Source organism: Delphinapterus leucas, chromosome 3 (genome assembly GCF_059928025.1).
Source record: "Delphinapterus leucas isolate spDelLeu-1000000601 "Yukka" chromosome 3, BTC_Dleu_Yukka2, whole genome shotgun sequence".
Taxonomy (NCBI): domain Eukaryota; kingdom Metazoa; phylum Chordata; class Mammalia; order Artiodactyla; family Monodontidae; genus Delphinapterus; species Delphinapterus leucas.
Window position 1 is genome coordinate 76967414 of NC_143131.1, and position 25056 is coordinate 76992469.

General features: G+C 34.9%; 1 protein-coding gene across 10 annotated transcripts in view; it reads right to left on the bottom strand.

Moving 5' to 3' along the window:
- Window positions 1–25056, bottom strand: part of ARB2A (ARB2 cotranscriptional regulator A) — a 427541-nt gene that overhangs the window by 283750 nt on the left and 118735 nt on the right. For 6 of the 10 annotated variants that reach the window (XR_016392455.1, XM_089908385.1, XM_089908388.1 and 3 more), the window contains one exon: window positions 523–585. The exons of the other annotated variants lie outside the window; for them this stretch is intronic. Coding sequence is in view for 5 of the 6 variants with exons in the window: in XM_089908385.1 (XP_089764511.1) it covers window positions 523–585 (63 nt within the window). In the remaining variant the exon portion in view is untranslated. The remainder of the gene's footprint in view (window positions 1–522; window positions 586–25056) is intronic. 10 annotated transcript variants of the gene reach the window in all.

Genomic DNA, 25056 nt, shown 5'->3' on the forward strand with positions numbered 1-25056 from the left:
GGAAAAAATTCTAATAGCTTCAGAATCATATATATTCAGCTTTTTTTTAACATCTATAAAACACAAAAACAGCTTAATGTTCATTTCCTACAAGAATCCACATTCAGAAGACCTTTATCAAAATTTACTACATGTGAGGTAAGTAATACTGACAGAGCTCTCTAGCTTAACATTTCCCTTGCATCTTCTGCGTGTTGTTTAACATTACTGTATATTGGAAGAGTGCATTTCTTTTTCTTAGAGTGTGCTGACTTACAGCATTTAGAGCAATATTAAGTTCTCTGTAAGAATACAGAGAGCTTTCTAACGCAGTCTCATAAGATTCAAAGTAGACTTTGCACTATGGAAGTTAAGAATCTAGCAGCAATAATAATAGATTTTGGAGCTACCTAATTTCAAGGTAAAGAGATTCAGAATACTGTAAACTTAAATTTGACCCTTTCAATTCTTTTCCATTATAGTAATATATCTGAGTACATTTTTACCAGGATTTCTTTAATCCAAAAAAAGAAAACTACTCACTATTATTTGGCTTGGATTATTCTCTTGAGATATTTGTATATATGTTATTGTGGCACTGGCCTCCTGGAAGAAAGAAACCTAACAATTAAACAGGTTGACACAAAACAGGTTGGCACAAGGAAAACGGTCCCCTTTCTACAGTTTAAATTGTTTACTGAGTCAGTCACCGCCACACAAAAATACATTTCATAGAAATCACATGCCTCACAATGTTCTTTTTAATCTGTATCTGACATCTGAGTTATTGTATGTTACTCTTCCCTTTCTTTGATCTTCCTCAGTACTCAGCTCACTGTTAACTGTCCTGGGTGGTCTCCCATCAGGGCTTAGTGATCAGTATCCCTCTCTACTGGCTGTCTTCTAGTGATTCCTATCAGCTGTATTCTCACATGCGTGTGACAACTTTATTAGCTCACTCAGATTGTGCTTCAGACCATCTCCACAGCACATACACCCTTTCTCAAACAGTCACACTTTTGTAGTTGACTTAGAACAAATAATTATATGAACACTTCAGCTGTTATACTCAATAATAAAGTCGAAATGAAGAGAAATTTCACATTATGTATAAGTCAGGGCTTGGTTTTCATGTTCAGACTAAAAAAATCAATTCCAGATTGATTTTTGTGTACATATGGTTATTGTCAGAGGATTAATTGATGAATTTTTCATTTGATGAGTCAGGTGGAATACGCTCTGAGGCACTTAGTGAGCAGAATTCTAATTCACTCTGGTTCTTCACACTCCACAGTAAACTCGTCAATTTTCATATTTCATCATAATTTACTTGTTCTCAAAATATTCAGAATAAGGTTCCAAAGCAAAATAAAAGGTACTGTGAATATCGTTGTGATTATACATTATATGATTAATGTAATCTGGATTTTGAAAATGGATTTATACTTTTTGAAAGATATTAAACCTTTATCTGATTCAATCTGTCCACTTTGACTTTTTATTTCACTATTATCTAAATCTCCACTATATAGCTAGTTTCCATCTGTCTACTGACCTTAAAAAGTTCTGCAAAGCAAATACAGTAACAGTGCAAATGTACCATACTTATAATCAGTGTGAAACTGACATAAAAGTTATGGATATTTTATTTTGGTTCTAAAAAAGCCACAATCCCATGACAAATGCTAAAAATCCTAAATAAAACGTTTTCAAAGAAAAATTACATGTGTTTTATTGATCGAACAACACAGTTTTCTAAAAAACGGATTTAGAATTTCATCATATGCTTTCAAGGACGTCACAAGAATAAAGAGGAAAAAAAATCTTCTTATTTCTTACTTAGCATAACATAATATTTTAGAATGTAGCTGTGTTTTCCAAAGGTAATCTGCCATACCTCTAAGATCTTTTATGCATGCATTTTTCATGTAAAGCAAGATAGTTTTAAAGAGACTGCGTAAACATTATTAGCTTTGAGTATGTATCCAAATTGTCATAACTATACCAAAGTTCTTTAAACGATAACTTTCTTCTCTCTCTGGAATTTGCATGTATGTTATTTTTTCTAATAATGTCTTTCCACCTTTATTATTTTCCCCATATTTTCCTTTTTGCCTGCACTTTTTTCCTGATGCTAAGTCCTTGCCTTAATTCTGAGGCTGATGAGAGCAGATGCGGTTGACTGCTCTGACTCCCCACACTTAATTTTCTTAGGAAGGTCTTATATGTAGAGCACCTATAGTCAAAAAGGCCAGAACAGCCTCCTTTCCTGAGTTTAAACTAATCAATGAGATTTTCAGTCGAACAGGAGAAAAATCAGTCATGATGTTCTCAGTCTCCCAGTGCTGTGAACTGTCTTCACAAAACTATCAGCATCAAGGATAGGGAGCAAGGGGTCATGTTCAACTAAGACTAATATAACCTCCTACTTCTCTATTCTTGCAAGCTTCTCCTTTTCTACCTCTATGACCTTGTCACTTTCCTTCATTACTCTGTCCTCCTCAGATACTAGAACCAATAACGATAGCAGCTGCACAAGAGGACAGCTTGGAGCAGGAGCCAAATGAAACTGATTCTAAGTCAGTTTTACTAGCCTATCTCCTAACTCCTTAGAAATGAATAAAAGAGAGCCTGGATTATTTGAGCACTAACCTTGTCCCAGGTTCAGAACTCTCTCTCAAAAATCAGACTCATATGAGCTACAGCATGAAGGCCTGATAAAATTTCCAGACAATACAACTTTTCTATTTACTCCAAGTAGCTTTCTTTTGGTTAATTCACACCAGTTTTTTTTATATTCACTTTTAAGCCTACACAGCAAACTAAAGTTTATGGTTGCCAGTTCAATATTAACTTCTACAAATATTATGCCAAAGCCTAATACATAGGAGCAATATTCCTTAAAATTATTACAGTGAATAAATTATCATAACATTAAATAATTTTAATCCTATCAACCTAGTACAAAATTAGTTTAATTAATAATACACTGGAAACAGCTTGGTTTCAGAGGGTGGAACAAATACCAAATCACATTCTCAGAATCAATCTGCATAAAATACCTCCTCTCTCTAAGCAAGAATGTCCCCCCACAGAAGATTCCCATTATAAGGCTGACAATCCCATTAATTGAGACTACTCTTCTTACTCAAGATGGTAAAGGAAGTCAAAGCTGATAATCTAAAATCTGATAAGTCTGCTATGTCTCACCAGCTGTCATAAAAGGTATAACTAATGGTCAAGTAGGGTTTGGAAACCTGTGTATTTTACTTGTTAGTACCACTTTAATTTCTGTTACCATGGCTAATATAGAGCTATGAGGACTCTCTAAGAAAATAATGTTGTAAAAGTGAATAAAAGGACCGGAAAATAAAACACCAAATTTTCTCTTAAATCACAGTAACCTATGACGCAACGAAAATGTTTTTACCGTTCAACAATGTTGAAAGCACGAGTAAGAATCCATATTTTTTATTACTAATTAAGTTGTTTGCTGTTATACTTTGAAATACCGCATCCAAAACAGTAACTACCTCAACAAAATAAATAATTTTTGTAAGTGTTTGATTAAATAGTGACAGAATACACATAGAATTTGAAATTACTTAACTTACTTGAAAACACATTTGGAGGGACTGAGTAAAGTACTTAAATTATTAAACCACTGGAATAAGATACAATATATTATCAGAAATATGGAAAAGAGGAATAATGGGTCATAGCTCCTTTTATCTCTGGAATACTAAATCAATTTATACCCTAGATCATGAATGAAATGAATTTCATAGTCTCTACATAAAATGATCTATATAGAAACTCATTGATACGGCATAGCTGATGGTATTCGGAATAACTTAGGGTTAACCTTTTAAATCCAAACTTTCATTTTAACTAGTAAAAGTCTAAAATGCATTACCTCCCGCAGTAAATGAGATAATCTAATTCTGCCTCAATAACTGGGGTCATCATTACTGAACATTAAGTAAATTAATCCACTATGTTATAAACATGAATGGTATGAGATGCTAGACGAATATGCTGGAAGCCAAGGGCATCTTATGAAATTTGTTTTCTTGGTGTTTACCTATTTCTCATAAAAGTATAGGAGGGGAAAAAAAGTAGAAAGATTCCCTATAACAAGACATGGTTACCATTTATAGTTAATCATTTACTCAATTAGCAAATTTCTCTTCATACGCTCTCCTGCCTTCAGTAACACTGCCTTCCATACTTTATCAACAACCATGAGTTTTTCAGTTGCATTCAAAAGCTTCCTCTATTTGTACTGGAAAACCAAGCAACCATGCTCTTCACTGGTTTGATTACCTTCATGAGGTAATACTGCCATCTTGTGGACTTAAAAACATTCCTGGTAAAGAATATCAAAGGCAGGTTGCATTTTCCTAACTACAGGCATAAATAGGTATTACTTCTGAGTATAATGAAGTGTGGAACACTTGAGTAAGCCAGATAGCCAGGGTTTTACTCTACACTGATCAGAGACTCTTACCTCATCATATAATTAATCTATTCATGATAAAACTCTTGGTTGAACCAAGTAATCACAAAGGTGGTGTCTAGTGGCTCCCAAACATAAGTTCATAGTTTCAAAGAAGTTTTCATGGATATATGAGAGTGAAGAAGAAATGAGAAAAATATAATGTAATAATTTTCATACAAATCAATGAAATCCAAATATCTGAAAACTACTAACATAAAGTAATAAATATGGTCTTGAAAAATGAGCTATCATTATGATTTTATTAACTTTCTATTCCATTCCCCAAACTCTCAGTTAATCTGTGCATATCAGGCGTGTCAAATATGGACTTTAAAAGAGAATGATGATGATACTGGGGAAAAATCCTTCATACTGGGCTGCATATCATGATAGGACTCTATTTTAGAAGCATCACAGAAGGAAGATTTAGGAAACCAGTATGATGAGAAAGAGTTCTACCATGGCTGGATTACATTTTTATTTGATATTCGTCTGCAATACACATGTCCCTTTACTAGTGTCCTCAACATATACAATATTCCCAAGTACAGGGAGCTGTGCTGGGTACTTTACATTAAAGTTGACATATAGGTGTTATCCCTGTTTTGCAGATAGGAAACTATTCATCGGTCTTTACTGTAAGTAGTGCCACATACTATTAAAAATAATTTATCCTTGTGAGTAAGAGCACTAAATATTATTAGATGGGCACATTTCCCTTCTATCATTGTGAATTTTGAGAAAAAAACTGATAGTGTATAAGCATGAAAATCAGGCAGAAGCAAACCTTCAACCAGAAGAATTTTATCAAGGCAATAACTAAATGAGAAATAGAAACTAAGCATTATTACTTAAATGCATTTTGATATTTAGTTATATGCCAAATAAAAAGATACTATCATCAAGTGTACATTTAAATTTAAACAAAGTATGAAATGCATATTTACAATGTTTTAAAACAGTGACTAATATTATGTACTGTCTATGCTCTACTAAGTTTAATAAGGCAATTTAAATAGTATTTACAACTGATGGTATTTATGTTTTTAAAAAAATGACCTATTTCAAGTGTAGTGTGAAGCAAAAGTAAGAACACATTAGGTTAGTGCTAAAAGTCATGTTTTGTTCCACTGGTTGTAATTCCAAGAGTCTCTGTCTTGGCTTCTTCCAGCTCTGATATCAGATGGCTAATACAAATTATAAGCTTCACACCCAGAGCCCCCTAACTGCTATACTTTGCTAACATAAGGTAGTACCAGCAAGCTAGAGGAAACATTCCATCCAATGTGTGTCTTATAAGCACTCAAAACCCTCTACTCTAAGCAGATCCTGAAGGAACATTAATTCAAGGAATTTCTTTACTGCATATTTGAAATATTCACGGTAAAGGCCTTGCAAGATAAATACAGGTAGTAACAAGGACAAGTAATAGCAGCGAGTGAAATTTTACAAAGAAAGTATGAAAAAAAGTATGGGAATATTAGAGTAGAAGAAAGGTAAAAACCATAAGCATTTTGACCATTCCATTTGTAGCATAAATGAAAATTGAGAATTAGAGGACTTCCCTGGTGGCTCAGTGGTTAAGAATCCGCCTGCCAATGCAGGGGACACAGGTTCGATCCCTGGTCCGGGAAGATCCCACATGCCGTGGAGCAACTAAGCCCATGTGCCACAAATACTGAGCCTGCGCTCTAGGGCCCGTGAGCCACAGCTACTGAGCCTGCGTGCTGCAACTACTGAAGCCTGCGCGCCTAGAGCCTGTGCTCTGCAACGAGAGAAGCCACCGCAAGGAGAAGCCTGCGCACCACAACAAAGAGTAGCCCCCGCTCGCCACAACTAGAGAAAGCCCGCACACAGCAACAAAGACCCAATGCAGCCAAAAATCAATCTATAAATAAATAAAAGTTTTTTAAAAAATTGAGAATTAGGACTTAGAAATGTATCCTTTCCCTTCTTGGGATCAGAATTCAAGAAATTCATTCTATTCATTCTTTCACTTAAAATATTTACTGAATGCAGACTACAGGCCAGGCACAGAGGTAATGGGCACGGATAGTGGATAAGACAGACATAGCCCTTGCCCCCATAGCAGAGAGCAGACAACAGATGTGAAAATCACCTCAAAGGAGAAATAAATGTGTCATAAGAACATATAACAGGGGTTAACTTAGGGGGTGCTGGAAGGAGGATGGGAAGGTTTCCCTATAGAACTGACATTTAAGCTGCGACCTTAAGGTTGGAGAGACTAAAACATAGGGAGATAGAGAGTAGCTTGAAAGAGTCTGAAAATCAGGTAATCGGTACACATAAGAGCAACAGGAAGCTACAGAAGGGTCTGACCAAATATGTGTCTTCAAAGATCATTCTGGGTGCTAAGTGGAGTTGGACTAAAAAGGGATGAGTATGGACGTGGAGTCACATTATAAGACAAACGTACTAGCCCACGTGAGAGACAGTGGTGGCTTTGATTATGGTGTCACAGTGGAAATGAACAAGAGATGAATCTGACACATTTAAGAAGTAGAAGTGACAAATTTTGGTGACCTTACATGTGGAGAGTAAGGCAATAGAAGATGCCTAGGTTTTTGACATGGGTTGTGGTGAGGATGTTCCCATTTACAGAGACAGAGAACATAGGGAAACATGTTTATAAGGGAGGGAGCAAAGGGAGCAATGTGTTTACTCTGGGTCACATCAGTGTAAAGAAGTCAATGAGAGATCCAAGGAGAGTTGCTGGCATTTGGAGATCTGGATCTAGACTTCGGAAGAATGGTTTGGGGTAGGGATTTATATTTGGGAGCTTTAAATGAATCAGTGATAGCTGAAGTCATGAAGTAGAAGATACTGCCTAGAGAGAGCATGTGAGGTAAGAAACGAGTCTACAACAGAATGGTGAAAATGTCCAATATCTTAAAAGCAGGTACAAAAGGAGCTAACAAAAGAGGCTGTGAAGGATTAGCCAAAGCGACAGTCTGCTGTGGAGAATACTCTGTCGAAGGTTTTCTGGTGCCATGCTCAAATATGTTTTATCCTATTAAAGTGATGTCATTAGGCACACTTCCTCATTAAAGAAACAATGAACTAATCTATTTTTGAACTGTTATTTTGAATGGCCATAGCAATGTGCTTAATGTAAATCTGAAGTTAGCTATATTATTATTATAAGTGAATAATCCACATTATCTCATTTAATCTTCATTAATCACAACAAAATTATAACAAAGGTATTCATGTCATCTCCATTTCCTAATACACCTCAGAGAAGTTAAGTGACTTGCTCTAGGGCATATTAGCTAGGGCCAGCATTTGACCGTGAGTTTGTCCAACTCCAAATTTTAACCCCTACTGACTTCCCCAGTAATAATGTTGCAATTCACTCCAACAGCACATTATAGTTTGGCATATATCATCTCATTTAATCCCTGAATAACTCTGTGAAAGGGCATTACCCCCATTTTACATACAGGAAAATGGATTCAGAAAGGCCAAGTTATTTATCATGATTCACATAGCTAGGAGATAAGGAGAAACAGGAAGCCAGTCATTTCACTTCCAGTCCAATACGTTTTCTAGTATACAGTGACTGTGTTCTACAAAAAAATATCAACAACCCAGACCATGTTTTCTTGTTTCACTTAATTCATTTACCAAATATGTGTGATACAATGTATCATTACTGTAAAAAAAAAGTATTCTTGTTCTTTTTTCAACATAAAAAAACAGTGGTTGTTTCACCATCTCTTTCTGTCTCATTTCCCTCCACCAGCCCCCAGATGAATTTGCTTCCCAAGGTCTCAGCCCTTAGATGTCTTGCTATATTCTCTTCTCAGCCACATTTATGGTTTTAACTTGTTCCTTTTTGTTAATGATTCCCTGGCTATCTGGTCCCAACTTCACACCTGTTTACTACTTTCTTTTGTTTAAATGCTTACAGATAATCTCCTTTATAGGTATTTTTCTATTTTCTTAAACCAAACCAAATTTGGTTAAATTTACAGTGTATACTCAAAGCAATAATCTGCCTTTTCAATTTTTGTCACCAATAACACCAGTGTCCTGCTCTGTACCAAACTTCCAACCAAAAAAAAAAAAAAAAACAGAATTACAGAAAGGAAGTAGTAAGGGGAAAGTGTGCACGTGTGTGTGGAAAGGAGTGGAGATGGTTCCCACTTATCAGATATGTGACCCTGAGCAACTCTTTTTAACTCTATAAAATGAAGGATTAGACTAGATATTAAGTTCTATATTTAAAACTCTACCTTCTTTGGTTCTCCTACTGCTTCCTATTTGCAGTCACTAAGTAACAAAAATTCTTTCATTCCCAATTTCTCTGAATTCTCTCCTGATTCTCTAAAACAGCTATTCTTAACCTGGCTGCATATTGTGATCACCTGGGATGCTTTAAAATACACTGATGTCCTGGTTGCCTCCATTCTTCCAGAGATTCTGACGTAATTAGTCTAAGGTACAGGTTGAGCTTAGGGCAATAGTTCCTAAACTTTGCTGCACATTAGAATCACCTGGGAAACATGCAACACTCCAAATTCAATCTCACTGCCTGGGGGTGGGTGTCAGGAATCATTATTTTTCAAAAATTTCGCAAGTAATTCAACATCAGCAAAGTATGGGGGAAAACAGAAGGAAGTCTGAAGCAGCAGCCATGTTTAAGGTATTTCAATTTATTTCAACTGAGTAAGAATTTAATCACATACATTTTGCGGAGATGGGATGGGGGGAGTTGAATTTAGGATCTAAAGTCCTTTATATATTTACATAAAAATTCTAAAACTTTTATAGAGAGTTGGTAATTATCTGTTTAATACTTTGCCTTACTTGTAAATGGCACTCAAAAAATTCAATTAGATTTACTGCCAAGTTTGTAGAAGATAGACAAAATTAAAATTTTATTATTTTAGCATATTTTATTAAGATGGCTTAGCAAATATTTTTTAAATTTATAAAGTAGTAGTGTTATTTTTATTTCATTGTAGAATAAGGTAAGGAAACCATGAAGGGATATTAATTTTTATGGTGACAACTGAGAGAATGGTACTATATCTTAGGCAATTATGATTGGCAATCACTTGTAGCCCACCTAATGATATAGCATTATAAGTTCAAGTTATTAGTTTAAATATTAGTATAATTTCTGGTCTTTGTCAATCTTTTTATGTTTATCCTGCCCAGAGCACTCCAATTTCTATTAGGTGCCCTAAACTGGTGGAACTACAATGAGGTAAATAAACATTTACATTATCTGTCTTTTTCCTCCTTTTTACTTGTAAGAAAGTGGGGGGAAGTAAAGAATCCTGCCTCTTTCAATTGTAATTTCCTTTTTTAGGAAGTACAATAAAAGTCTCATTTAAATGTCTTTACTTAGAAAGACCCTTGTCTGGACAAAAGGAAGAAGGTCTGAATTGAATATATTCACAAAATGATGATGATGAGCTTACTTTCCATATATCTAAATCTTCAAATATATATTTGCTTTTCTTTTTTTTTCTTCTTGAGACCTTCTGGAAGGAAAAAGTGTGACTGTATATGACATGCAATATATTAGATCAATTAAAACAAAAAATTCACAGGATTCTCTATCGCTTGAATGAAAAGTAAAAAACATGCTTCGGTATAGTCTCCTTGAGGGGTTGTATCTGGATCACTTTTGGATCCCGGTTTGGCACACGGTTTGCATACTTCGAGCAGTAATAAAGACTGAGTGCTACCTCTGTGCTGGTGTGCCATAAATAATTTACATGGATTATTTCGCTTAACTTCACTTTGAGCCTGAGAGCTGGTACCCACCCCTTTTCAGATGAAGTTTAGCAAGGCTGAGTAATTAAAACTAAAAATATATGTAGATCATAATTTTGTTTGGTGGAATAAAAAATAAATATAGGTATATACATCTAAATATATACATTAATATCTATATAGCTTTAGGGAAAATATTAGAAGGATATCCATCAAATTGTTAATCAAGATTACCTCTGGCATGGGATAAGAGCAGGGGCAGAAACTTTCATTTCTTATTTTTTTAATTGCAGGGACTGTGTGTAATTTTTTTCCTTTTAGTGTTTTTTAGCATTTTGCCAAGTAACTTTAAAAGTGAAAAGAAATAAAGAACATGGTTATCTATCTGAATGTACGTATAGGCAAACACGTGAAGACATATAGATGGCCAACTGGCATGTAAAAAAGATGCTCAATTATTAGAGAAATGCAAACTAAATGCATCACTAATTATTAGAGAAATGCAAACCAAAACTACAATGAGGTAATCACCTCACACGGATGGCCAGTCAGAAAGGCCATCATCAAAAAGTCTATAAATAATAAAGGCTGGAGAGAGTGTGGAGAAAAAGGAGCCCTCCTTCACTGCTGGTGGGAAATTGGTGCAACCACTATGGAAAACAGTATGGGGGTGCTTTAAAAATCTAAAAATAGAGTTGCCATATGATCCAGCAATCCCATTCCTGGGCCTATATCCAGACAAAACTCTAATTCAAAAAGATACATGCAACCCAATGTTCACAGCAGCACTATTTACAATAGACAAGACACGGAAGCAACCTAAGTGTACATCAACAGATAAATGGATAAAGAAGATGTGGTACATATATACACTGGTATATTACTCAGCCATAAAAAAGAATGAAATAATGCCATTTGCAGCAACATGGACGGACCTAGAGATCATCATCCTAAGTGAAGTAAGTCAGACAGAGAAAGACAAATATCATATGATATCGTTTACATGTGGAATCTAAAAAAAAATGATACAAATGAACTTATTTACAAAACAGAAATAGACTCAGAGACATAGAAAACAAACTTATGGTTACAAAAGGGGAAAGGGGGAAGGGGGAAGGGATAAATTAGGAGTTTGGGATTAAAATATACACACTACTACATATAAAATAGATAACAAACAATGACCTATTGTACAGAACAGGGAACTATACTCAATTTCTTGTAATAACCTATAATGGAAAAGAATTTTTAAAAGTGTATATAAAATTGAATCACTTTGCTATGATTCACACAACATTGTAAATCAACTATATTTCAATAAAAATTTTTTAAAAAGTAAAACATGGAATGTTATAAAAGTTTACCTATGTGATAGGTATTCATAAGGAAACATACAGAAGTTTATGAACCAATGTTACTAAAAGGGAAAGAGAGAGGAAAAGAAAGAAAGAAGGTGGAAAGTTTTGAGCAATGAAACAATATGATCAAATTTGTGTTTTCTTGGGAAGTTTAATCATGCAGGAAAAGTTATGACTATATGAAGGCACAGAAAGTAGACAGAACACTAGACCAGGTGTGAGGTGAGGTCTTCACAGAATCTAGATTATTCTACTTGTTGATACACGATAAAATTCTAACATATTTTCATCAATCACAGATTTACAAAATACTAACAAATCCTTAGGAGGGAAAAATGAAAAGAATAAACAGAGGGTATGAGGAAGAGAAAGAGGGAGCAAAAGAAAAGTTAAATAACTGGTCTGTTTTACACAGAAACTTATTGGTAAACTCAAGATGTAATGCCCAAATTTTTACCTATTATACGCCACTGCCTTCTTGTACTCCCTCAGGAGATGTATACTGAATGGACTGCCAGAAAAATGAATATGAATCTTTTTAATGAAGATTGATACATGGGTTATTTGGACCACTGCTTACAGAAAATGGCAGAGAAAGTCCCAATCAATAATCCACTGAAAAAGCTTCTAAGGTCACCAAGAGTTGGGGAATCTCATAAACCAACAATTGGTTTATTTGCCAATATGCATATATTCCCAACAGCTGTTTTCAGGATGGCAGAAGAAGATATTGAGAAAGAAAACCAAGAGATAGAAGCAAGAAACAATTAGGTAAGAGTGAGCAGATCCGTAATACAATCAAGTGTTGAAAACCTTGTTCTGTGGCTCTACTCAGAGGGTTGAGCTTGGGGGGAAGACAGGGAAGGGAACATGTAACTCAAAAATAGGGTGGGCACGCAACAATGTTAAAGTACTAAATCATATGGGCTTCTAAGAAGACCTCTGCTTCTCCCCAGTCCACTTCAGCTCATTAAGAGAAATTACTTAATCACCACACATACACATAGTATGTTCTGCGCTTTCAAAGAGTGTTAAAGGAATGTAGACCTTGAGTGTTGTCAAATGTAAAACTGGCTCTGAATGTTTCTCCTGAATGTTTATCACTAGAGTAAGGTGACCCACCTTACATTAGCAATAACTAAAGAATTTCCAAGTTTTTCAAAAGATACACTCATTTAAAGAAAGAATGCTTAGAAGGCATTTCCCCCAGGGAATAGCAAATTTTAGATTGTTATAAATTGTAATATCTTATTCTATTCATATCTATTAATTATAATACTGATCACTAAAAGACACCTAGATCACAGAAGATATATGATTACGATACATGACATAATAATTTGCTACTTCTTCCTTAATATGTCATATACACACAGTATTGTACTAAACTGTGATGTTAAGAAATTGTCTTAAAGACCTTGGAGAATGAGAAACTTACTATTTTATTTAAAGTATCCTAATTGAAGCTGCAGTAAATAAAACACGTCTAAATGAATCACACTGGGTGAACAATGAACAGAACATATAAGTATTACAAAATGTGTTTACATTTCCACGGACATGCTAAGACAGATTAGTTTAGGGTTCCTAGGTTCAGGCAACTGAAGTGACTTTCCTATGTCATACAGCTATTTAAATGGTACATATGGTATAGTAAAAATGGCTACAAAATCTTTGGCTAAAAAATCTTAGGCTACAAAATCTTTGGGGTTCTAAGTTGCCTCATCTTGAATCTGGGCTGACTTGTGCCTGCTTTGACCAAAAGAGTATGATGAAAGCAAAACTCTGCCAGTTCCATGCCTAACTTTTAAGAGGACCGGCAGTTTCTGCATTCTTCCTTATGTGAGCCATCATGTATGAAGTATGAATACTTGGAGACCGCCATGCCATGAGATATTAAAAGATCAGCATTATTTTCTAACTATTAAACTATATCACATTTAAAGCACTTTTAACTTTCATGATACTCCAGCAGAATGAAAAGTTCCATAAGAGCTGGGATTTGGTGCTATTCACTGATATATCCCCATTATCTACAACAGTGCTTCGTGCATATATATATATGTTTGTGTGTGTGTGTGTGTGTGTGTATGTATATGTATATATTTATAATGCTCAAATAAATGTTAAATGAATGAATAAGTATTTTACAAATAAGTATTACGAAAAATAGCTCAACTTATCTCTTACCACTTAAGAAGAAAAATATATCTCCAATGTAGCTGGTAGAAAAATAATCTCAAGATAAGAGAAAGTAAAATTTGAAGAAGAGCCCTAATCTTATTGCACTAATGAGAGGTTTACACTATTAAAGACCAGCTTTTCTGATTTCTCAAGTATCTTTACTTTCCTCCTTTTCATTATAGAATCAGTTTCATGATTATCTGAGTGGAGACATCAATTTTCTTAATAAGCACAACTTACGATATTAAGTTGTAGATCACAGTACAAGAATACAGAATGCAATATACTGAAAATATCTTTCATTTGCCAAGCCATGCCTGCATACTCCATGAACAGACAAGATTTTTTTCCTGCCTCAGACACTCAATTTTCAATACTCAAGTATAATTTTAATATGCCTTATACACTGGCAAATATGGCATATTTAAACTTTCTTTCTGAAGAAAATAAAAAAGGGTGTTTTCTTTTGGTCTCATTCTTGTGCGTTTATCTAGGTGCTTCACGTAGCAAAACCCTCTTCTGCAAAAATTCACTGTGGATTTATGGTTCACTCCAGATGGGCTGTGGTGGATGTGATAAAATGCAAATGTGGATTTTTTTCAATGCTAATTCTTCAAGAAAGAAGCCAATCCTAAGGCAGGGTGTATGGAGCAAATGAGGATATTAACAACATGTGGCTTGAACCAAGATTCTTTTTTTTAACTACTAACAAGCTTCTAGTTCAAAGGAACTCTATTAGCCCAGGTAGGCATGTGACAGGCCAGGGGAGAAGCTGCAGAAGAGAATAAATGTAAAAGGCGAGGTGTAAAGATAGCAGTGAGGTCAAGGTGAGGAAAAACTCATCTCAAAGGATCTGAATGGGACAACATAAGCAAAGGCAGAGGAAGAAAATAATGCATGAGATTCAACTATGTTGGAATGTAGGTAACTGAGAGGAAAAGGCTCATCGCACAACAAATAGACAGCCTGGAGTCTGCCAGAAAAGGATCAACTTCTCCAAGAAATAAAGAAACTAAGAACTCACAGGTGTTGGCAGCAAGTAAAAGTATATGGAAGTAGAAAGACGAGGCAGAGAAGAGTCCAGAGACAGAAAGGAGAGAATAAAAAATGAATATATTCCTAGGGCATGTATTTTTAAAGCATCCCAAGTGAATTAGGAGAGCTTGGGAAAGAATGGCAAGGGACTTAGCTTTGGAGTAATATCTGGATTATACACCCAGGCTTCACTCTGTTAGTAAGGGGTACACTTTGCCCCCACTCACTAGTCTCCTATCTAGACTAACAATTCTCCCCTTGTTCCTCCTCCCTGCTCATTCTTCCCTCAAGGAGGGGCAGCGACCTGCGTGATTGGTGAACTGCTTTTTGTGACTCAGCCTCTTCTTCCCACCTGGGCAGCCAGATGCCTATAGGAAGCAAAAATTCTCTGATGCTCAGTGTCATAAGCTCACAGGATAAGGCCTGCAGGTAAATCGGCTGAATTCTGGGGAGACTAACCCACTCAGCTAGTAGAGCTAACTCATTCCTCAATCTACTATTTATCAGTTATAAAGATAATACATTGATCTCTATTATTTTACTCTTTTTCTCTCAATTGGTTCTAAATTTGGGTGGAAAGATAGGTACAAGCCAATCTCAGAGGTGTTAAAATATAAAGAAAATGTGCATCTTAGAATTGGCAAAACACAGTAATTTGGTACCTTAATATTATGACTTGCTAATTTGCGTGAGTGTATACTTGTAAGAAAGACAGAGAGAAGAAGGAGAGAAAAGGGAGTGAAGAAAGAGAGGGGACAGAGATTACTAATATTCAAATATCAATTATCCAAATAAGAGCTTACCTATATATATCCTTATATTTCCTGTAGACACAGAGGCTCTGCTTGGGTTTCAATTCTAAAACTGACATCACCAATCCATTTGTTTTTTCCTACTGGAATATAACTTTAATCCAGCAGAACTGGAAGTTATGAAAAGTTAAGGTTATATATCCACTTAGGCTTAGAGACTAGGGTAAGTTTTGTAAACTAACACCCTTGATTACTTTTCTACAACTTTGGGAGAACTGCTGAGATTGGTCTTTCACATCAATCTCACTGCAATGTTATTTATCCAAAATATGAACTGGGAAAAATGGAAGAATTGTTTAAGGAGGAAGAACAGAGGTGATTTTAGAGTTCGATTTTCTCACTGAGTCTTCATTAGTTTGACTGAGGTGTTTGTTATGAGTATACTGAATGTCCAATGGACCCACATTAACTGTAAATTTAAATTTATCCATAGGCAAATATAAATGAGATTTAGATGTTTATTCCTACAATTTATTCTCATTTTCTGTAAAATATGGTGGCCTAACAATTTTCCCAGTAACAAGATATTGGATCTTATACCATTTCTGTGTAAAGCACTTTTCTGTAAAGCACAATGCATAAAGTAAAATATACTAATATGAATACATGTGGCTCCTTTATTATCTAAATAGGGCCAAAGAGATCTAAATAAACATATCATATCAGATTTTTCAAAATGTGGTTTTATGACTTTTAGATCATAACAGTTATCAGTTTAAATTTTTATTTTTTGCACAAATCATGTGTTAATAATGGACACACAGGACAAGGAAACTACAGCTTTAGAATAGTATTTTATAAAAGTTCCATATATAAATAAGGGAACTTTGCATTAATTATAAAAAACTGCAATACCAACAAAAATACTGATGGGATATATGAGAAAAATACCAATACATGTACTGGGATATATTAGAGAAGAAAGAATACTCTTACAGCCTCCTTTGCACATGTCTGCTGTATAGAAACAGGCAGCTTATTAGTTCTTCAATGTAGCACAGAGTCATTGGTAGTCCTTAAAGTCTTTAAAAAGAAAAACTTAAAAAAAAATAGCCTTTTGGTAACAGTCTCCAAATTAAAAAAAAAAACAAGGTGGAAAAGTGCTTAATTCTAATGCATTCTTATATTAAAATTAATACTTTTGTACCATTACATACATACCCGGAATCAAGTTTCTAATCATGCTACAACTCCCAAACAGTGTAAAATAATTTTGTTCTTTTCGTATCAATGCATTTTCATTTTCACTAGGACTAATTACCTTTAAATAAATGATTCAGAGATGTCAAAAGCGACTCTCAGGGAATGTTTCAAGAGGTCCCAATTTCCTGAATTATAGCCTAGAACATCTGCTTAGCAATCTGGCAAGTAGTATGAAGCCAAAACAGAGCATCTCATATATAGTAGTGGTATCTGACCTCAAGAATGTGACAGCTGGCTATTTGCCTGTAACCTTTATTCTGTAAAAAATCTAAAATTCTGTATGCAAGAGAGACTAGTAAAAACAAGAGTGCCAACACCAGAAGCATGGAGTGTAAAAGGAAAACAAGTCGCTTTAGGAAAGTAGAATTATTGGCTTCTTCATGCCAAAGGAATTAGAAAACATTGTTAAAACAACTTTACTTACAAAAAAAAATTTAAAGCAACAACTTGATTTTTCTTATAACACAGAAAAAAAAAACATGTAAAAAGTTAAACCTGTTCTAAAATTGGAGAAAGTAAAATTAAACTTAAATTGGACCCTCCCAGAAATGAAGTGCTTAAGATACAAACTGTCAGAAGCATTCCAGGATAGAATCAGCTAGAAAAGAAATGAGTTTATCAACTGTATAAGTACAAAATAATTCTCTTCAAAATGGCAAGCAGCAGTTATAAACCACTTGACATAGACTCTTAAACCAGTTATAAACATACTAGTTGGAGGGGGTCCATAAGTGGACTGGTGAGTACAGCAAGTAAACATCACACTGTTGTAGACACCAGTAGTTTCAACCTAACCTTCACTAATCAGCAGGGTTATGACACTAACTTGACCAGACAGGAAATCACACTTAGTTCAGTCTAATCTAGATTAATAGATGTTGCGAGATGAACTAGTCTCAGATTCAGACGTCTAGAAACATAGTAATCTTTCACGAGATTTAATCCTTTAAGATCATGGCTGACCACCAGTTACTAATAAGGTATATGTAATTTACAAAATCTCTTAATGGAAAGGGGATTTGAAATTTCCCACTGTCTACTATATTTTCATGGCCTTTACAATTATTTCAAAAGTGACTGCAAATATGCTTGACAATATGTAGATGATGGCAAAGCATTTTTATGAGAGCTGGCAGTGGATGGTTACAATAAGGACAATGGAAATAACCAACAAGATATGAGACTGGGGGTTATATTTGAGGCAACAGTGAAAGAAGCCTTAAAAAAGGTGCTACTTATCCAGCAGTCAGATTGCGGCACCTTCAATTATGCAATACTCTTGAACCCCGAAAAGTATATCTAACCATGTTCACACTAATCTTCAAGTCTTATATGGTAGAAGATACGCCAGTTAGGTAAAAACTACTTTTACTGAAATCATACCTCAAGCAATTCAAGAACGACTTCCATGTGAGAAGAATACTAAGAAATTCCAGTAGGCAATTAGGAACTAGGAAGAAGGCTTTCAGAAAGAAGAAAAAGAAAGAGCAGAGGTGATGTAATAAGTATACAGGATGTTCAAGGAATGGAAAGTATTTCAACTGAAGCACAGAATACACACGAAACAGAAAAAACCCTAACTCTTTTGTGATAACTTAGAGTGGGCTTTGGCTGTATCTCAGTGTAAGTTATCCCTCAGATGTACTAATTGCTAGTTTCCAGATGCATCTTCCAATTCAGCCAACATTCTTTTTTCTCTTGAACTTTCAATTGAAATATTATATACATACAGAAAAGCACACAAATTTTAAGTATACAGCCCGATAAATTTTCATAAAGTGAACACATGTAACTGATTTTTTAAAAATGGGCACTACTAGCACCCCAGAAGCCCCCACCATGAAGCCACCCCTTTAAGCATAAATACTATCTTGATTTCTAATACCATGGATTAGTTTTGCTTGTTTTTGAACTTTATATAAATGGAACCATATAGTCTATACTCTTTCTGATTGGCTCCTTTAAAACAACAGTAAGTTTGAGAGGTTCATCTATGTTGTTGCATATAGTTGTAAGTTTGTTAATCTTACTGCAATATAATATTCTACTGTATAGATATAGCACATTCAGAATCTAAAATTAGAATTAAGAATTGGATTTATAGAATACTTAGATAATAATTACAATTAGATAATAATTACAATAATTAGAATTACCATTCTACTGCTGATGAGTATTGAGACAGTTTCAGTTTTTAGAAACATAAATAGTGCTGCTATGAACATACATGTTAAAAAGTGTGGGGTGCTGGAGTTAACTCATACTGGTTCATGAGAACACATTGTTAAATTTTCAGGAATTCTGAATCAGTTACACAAAACCACTATTAAAAATTAAATTATGTACTCTTACAAATAAATGCGACATACTTAGAGCAAATATAATAAATACTCATCACTTCCTAGTTATTTTACTATTATCTATGCTCTTAGGGTTATTAATGTTTATTGTATCTGTATGGTAGAACTATTACATAATGACGGAATACTATATATTTCTTCCCATCTCTGTGTTCAGTGACATCAGATTGGCAGCTTGAAATTTGCCATGGCTTTTATATAGTACTTATACCATGGAAATTGGCAAATGCTACAAATCAGGGCTTCATTTATTATTTTGTTGACAGTTTAGACTTAAGAATGTGATGTAAAAATGTTAATTATACAGATTAAACTTAAAAGTCTGTCTTGTCTGTAGCTGCGACACTGTGAATCACATATAATATTAAGAAAATATTCTTCAAGTATTTGAAAACTATAATCCAAGGCACTCATATAATTAATGAATAAATGAAGACTGGACATATGTCTTTGTTTCACTTTTATCTTAGTGTTAACACAATGAAAATGTCAGTCATTATTCAAATCATATCACAATTGACAATGTTAACTGTAACCACAGGATGGCTATGGATACAAGAGTTCAGCAAAAATCAACAAAAGCATTCTAAAACAGTCAACTGGGAAGAATATGGTGGCACATGCACCTCAAAAACAACATGTCTGAAATAAGATTTTCAACTTCCTCAGTGTTAAAATATCACTCCTCTTTAGTATTCCTCAGCTCAGTTAATGATAACTACCATCTCCCCTATTAGAGAAATCAGAAACCCAGGTGTCATATTTGAGGCTTTTCTTTCCTTCACTTCCCACATAACAATTAGTCATCATAATAGCTCTTGTATCTCCCCAGTTCTATACATGCCCACTGGTTCCTCAGTTCAGTCTACCATTTTTGCTCACATATGTTCTATCAATAGTATCTTACTGGTCACTGAATCCACTCCTCAGGCTTGTGCCAGAATTAACGATCTAAAAAACAAATTTGACCACATCATTTCCCTATTTTGACACTATTCAATGCTGCTCCATAACCCTTAAAACCATTTATAAATACCTTAAAAGGAAACATCTGGCCCTGATGATGTCTGCAGCCTTAGTCTTACACTCTCTGTCTGTGTTCAAGCTGTATTCAACTAATCCCTCTATCTGGAATACCTCTCTCCACCTCCAAGTACCTACTCATACCTGAGGATTTTATGTAAATATTAATTCTTCTGGGAAGCATTTCTATAGAGATGGCATTAAGAGATGCCTCCATTATGCTCACTTAAGATACCCTATGCTTATAGTTTTGGGCACATATCACAATGCACTGAATTTGCTTGTATCCCCCATTAAACCACAAAGTCTTGAGGGCAGCCACTATGTTTTATGCAATACTGTACCTCCGTAAACTTAAACAGTGCTTGGTCCTTAATACATTCTTGATGGATCTACGGATGAATTGGAGGATTGACGGATGGATAGGATGGATTTTACAAAGTAAGAAGGTTAGAACAAAATTTTTGCCATTAACAACTCTGGGTTTAAAAAAGTCATTTTCAGAAGGCTTATGTTTCACATCCTCCAATTACCCCTGAAGGTTAATATTAGAAGCCCACCTACACCACCTAGGCAGTGCTAAAAACCACTTAATCCCATGTCCTTTGGGTCCACAGAATAACTGATAATTTGGATCCAGAAAAATCATTACCAATACAATTAGATGCTCAAAAGAGACCCAGTTGTACTGTTAGAGGAATAAGACATAAAGTGGCAGGATTTGTAGACTAAAAGGGAGAGAACAAAACAAAAACAAAACAAAATACTAAATAATTAGCACCTCCACCTTTATCACTATAATATTCATTAAGTATTCATTATGTGAAAGCTGTTACAGTAAGAATTTACATGGCTCATGTTCCTATTTAAGAACAGGGGAACTGTGGCTTTCCTGGTGGCATAGTGGTTGAGAATCCGCCTGCCAATGCGGGGACACAGGTTTGAGCCCTGGTCCGGGAAGATCCCACATGCCATGGAGCAACTAAGCCCATGTACCACAACTACTGAGCCTGCGCTCTAGAGCCCACAAGCCACAACTACTGATCCCATGCACTGCAACTACTGAAGCTTGCGCACCTAGAGCCTGAGCTCCACAACAAGAGAAGCCACCGCAATGAGAAGCCCATGCACCACAACAAAGAGTAGCCCCCACTGGCCGCAATTAGAGAAAGCCCACAAGCAGTAATGAAGACCCAACGCAGCCAATAAATAAATAAATAAATAAATACCCACCAATAAATAAATAAATAAATAAATAAATTTAAAAAAAGAAAAGGGGAACTGAAATCACATATTATTATCTTTTAACATATTTAACAAAAAGATGGTGCCTGCCAATAAACCATCACATTTCTCTCTTTTGCTAATGAAAATTCTTTTATCCCTTCATCCATAAAAAGGTTTAAAAATCCACTTCAGGCACAGTGGTGCTTGTCATATATTTTGTCATTTAATAGTCAGGATAATCCTATGAGTTTGGTATTATTATGATGATCATCTTATGGATTAGAGCAAGACTACACAATTCAGAACACTTGATCAAGTCACACAAATATTAAATCACAAAGCTAAACCTGGCACTAGGAATGTTTAGCCCCAAAGCCTGTGTTCTTATCCAGTAAAGTGCATTGCCAGGCAATGATAAAACGTACTGAGATGCCCTCAATGAGGTCACAGTTTAGTGGGAAACAAAAGCACACATGTAAAATTTGACAAATAGCATTGTTATTATACTACAAGTTGTTACAGGGTACAGTTTGGTGCGTACATTCTAAATAAAGGAATAAGATACTTTGGAAAGCTATAGTATTTAGGAGGCTTAATTGTATCTTTCTTGTACATTAAGAAAGTAATAAATTGAGCTGCAGAAGCTCAAGATGAGACGACGATATGGCTTTCCACTAAATGCTTCCTTAAAATAATTTTTTTTTTTTTTTTTTGCCATGCCGCACGTCTTGCATGGGATCTTAGTTCCCCAACGAGGGACTGAATGCGCCCTCGGCAATGAAAGGGTGTGGTCCTTACCACTGGACAAACAGGGAATTCCCTAAAATAATTCTTAACGTTAATAATTCTTTATGACAAATGTATCTAATATGGAAAAAAGACCTCATATAAGGAGCAATGTTAGAGCTAATGAAAAAGTTCTCAGGAATTGAAAACAGAAATTAAGACTGTACAAACAGTTATTTATTACGTGTGTGTGTGTATATATAACTTCTTTTCAAAAGCAATCTTAAATCATACTATCTATGGTATTTATACAGATTTGAGCATCATGAACTATACAATATAACAGGTAACACCATTCATGCCAATTTTTCTCTCCTATAAAATTGTTTCTGTAGTATGTTGAAACAAAATGCTTAAGCAAAATTAATCATCTGAAGAGTAAAAATAAAATTTCTAATAGGCAAACTCTAATAGTTGAAACTCTTCTCTGGCTAAATTAACTAACTCATTTAATTTAGTCTTCATAAAATATAAACGCTACAATTGTTTTTCACTTTTAAGATTAAATTTTAGAATTTTATTACACCGAAATAATAAAAAGAGGAATCTTAAGAAATTACTGGGTCAATATATATATATATATATATATATATATATATATATATATATTTTTTTTTTTTTTTGCGGTACGCGGGCCTCTCACTGCTGTGGCCCCTCCCGCCGCGGAGCACAGACTCCCAACGCACAGCCCCAGCGGCCATGGCTCGCGGGCCCAGCTGCTCCGCGGCACGCGGGATCCTCCCGGACCGGGGCACGAACCCGCAACCCCTGCATCGGCAGGCGGACTCCCAACCACTGTGCCACCAGGGAAGCCCCTGGGTCAATATTTTTAATTGCTTATATAATATTGACTATTTCAAATTTTCCTTTTTAAAATTGGCTCATGGCTTTAAACTTGTTAATGTATTTTCTGTGTTTCCTACACAACTCGGTTTTTTTCTCTAAAGTGAACGCTGCAAATTGCCTTGGATGGGCAATAATGAAAAAGCAATACCATTTATTAATTTTGTATAAGTTATCTTCCACCCCTGAGATTCCTTGGAGGGGAAGAGCATGTCTGAATTTCACCAAACAGTGCCAAAGGCAGAAAGTGAGAGAAACTAAACAAAGGCATCCTGGAGGGAGAGAAAATGCCTGCAGCAGCAAATGACCTACTACATACCTGTTAAACAGGCTTTGATGTTATAATTTGTTAATTTCTGGGGAAAAAAAGATAATTAACAATAGTTTAAGTTTGTTCTGATAGAAGTATTTAACTTCTGTAAGTTTTTGATCACAAACAACACACACTGTTCAAGAGGGCAGTCCACTTCCAAACCATTATAATACTAAGTAAATGTGCAAGAAAAGCTCAATGAAAAGACATTTTCTTACTATCAGAAAATGCAAATTAAGAAGTACATTAAACTTTCCTTAAGAAAGTTTTAAAATATTGTTGGCATTTGTTTCTCCAGATAAATGTTTTTTTAAATATTTTGAAGACCAATTCATTGTAAGAAAAGGTAATTTTATTCAAATATGCAGCTCATGGTATGAATAAGCAAGTACTCATTTCCCAACAGAATTGACAAGTCTTTCAAATAATGGTTTATTTTTTTTTCAAAAAATCAACACAGCAATTTGGAATTTCAACATACACAGATATTTGTATGTATGAAGGCATGTGTGTTTCTGTATATGATGTAATCATGAGTATGGTTCAAAACATACCTATTTTTAATAATAAATAAATTGATCCTTATTAAAGTAAGTTACTATTTAACAACCTATGTTCAAGCTGTACCATAACGAAATACATAAATGCATACGTATGTAGCTTCATATCTTAAACTTTATCCTTTATTTATTTATTTTTATTTATTTATTTTTTGCGTTATGCGGGCCTCTCACTGTTGTGGCCTCTCCCATTGAGAAGCACAGGCTCCTGACGCGCAGGCTCAGCGGCCATGGCTCACGGGCCCAGCCGCTCCGCGGCATGTGGGATCTTCCTGGACCGGGGCACGAACCCGTGTCCCCTGCATCGGCAGGTGGACTCCCAACCACTGCACCACCAAGGAAGCCCTATCCTTTATTTTTAACTAGATTTCCATTCTCTGTGTAATCATAAAGATAACTTAATAGAATTGTTTTAAATAGGCTTAAAGATAATAGAATTATTTTAAAAGCTTCAGTCACACTATTAAATATGGGAAAACTGAAAATAATAACAAAAGCAACTGTCTTCACTATCAAAAGGAAAAGCAAAGCTGAATTGCTTACTTAACAGTATTTCCCCTAACTTTTTAAATTAGTTTCTTTTGGACACACACTTACATGACTTAACATTATCACTGTATTACTGCACAAATAAAAGGTCAAAGGAGAGCTTCAAACAAACATTAATTTTCTCCAGTGATTATGAGAATATTTCATTCTGTAGTTTTAATTAATAAAATAATAAATTGTGAAATAACTCATTTTCATTCAGAATTTAATTTAATGGCATTGTATGTTCATTATAGTTTAAACTCTAGGTAACAAAAAATAATCGCTTGAGAAGCAAGAGGGAGGGGATATGGGTATATATGTAGACGTATAGCTGATTCACTTTGTGATAACAGCAGAAACTAACACACCATTGTAAAGCAATTATACTCCAATAAAGATGTTAAAAAAATAGTTTGCTATGCTATATCATTTCTATATGGCATTCATAACCTAAATTGACTTAAATCTTATGATCATATAAAAATCAAATGTGCATGACCCTGAAACTATATCAGTTTTTTGTTTTGTTTTCTTTTGTTTTTTAGCCACGCTGTGCAGCTTGCAGGATCTCAGTTCCCCGACCAGGGACT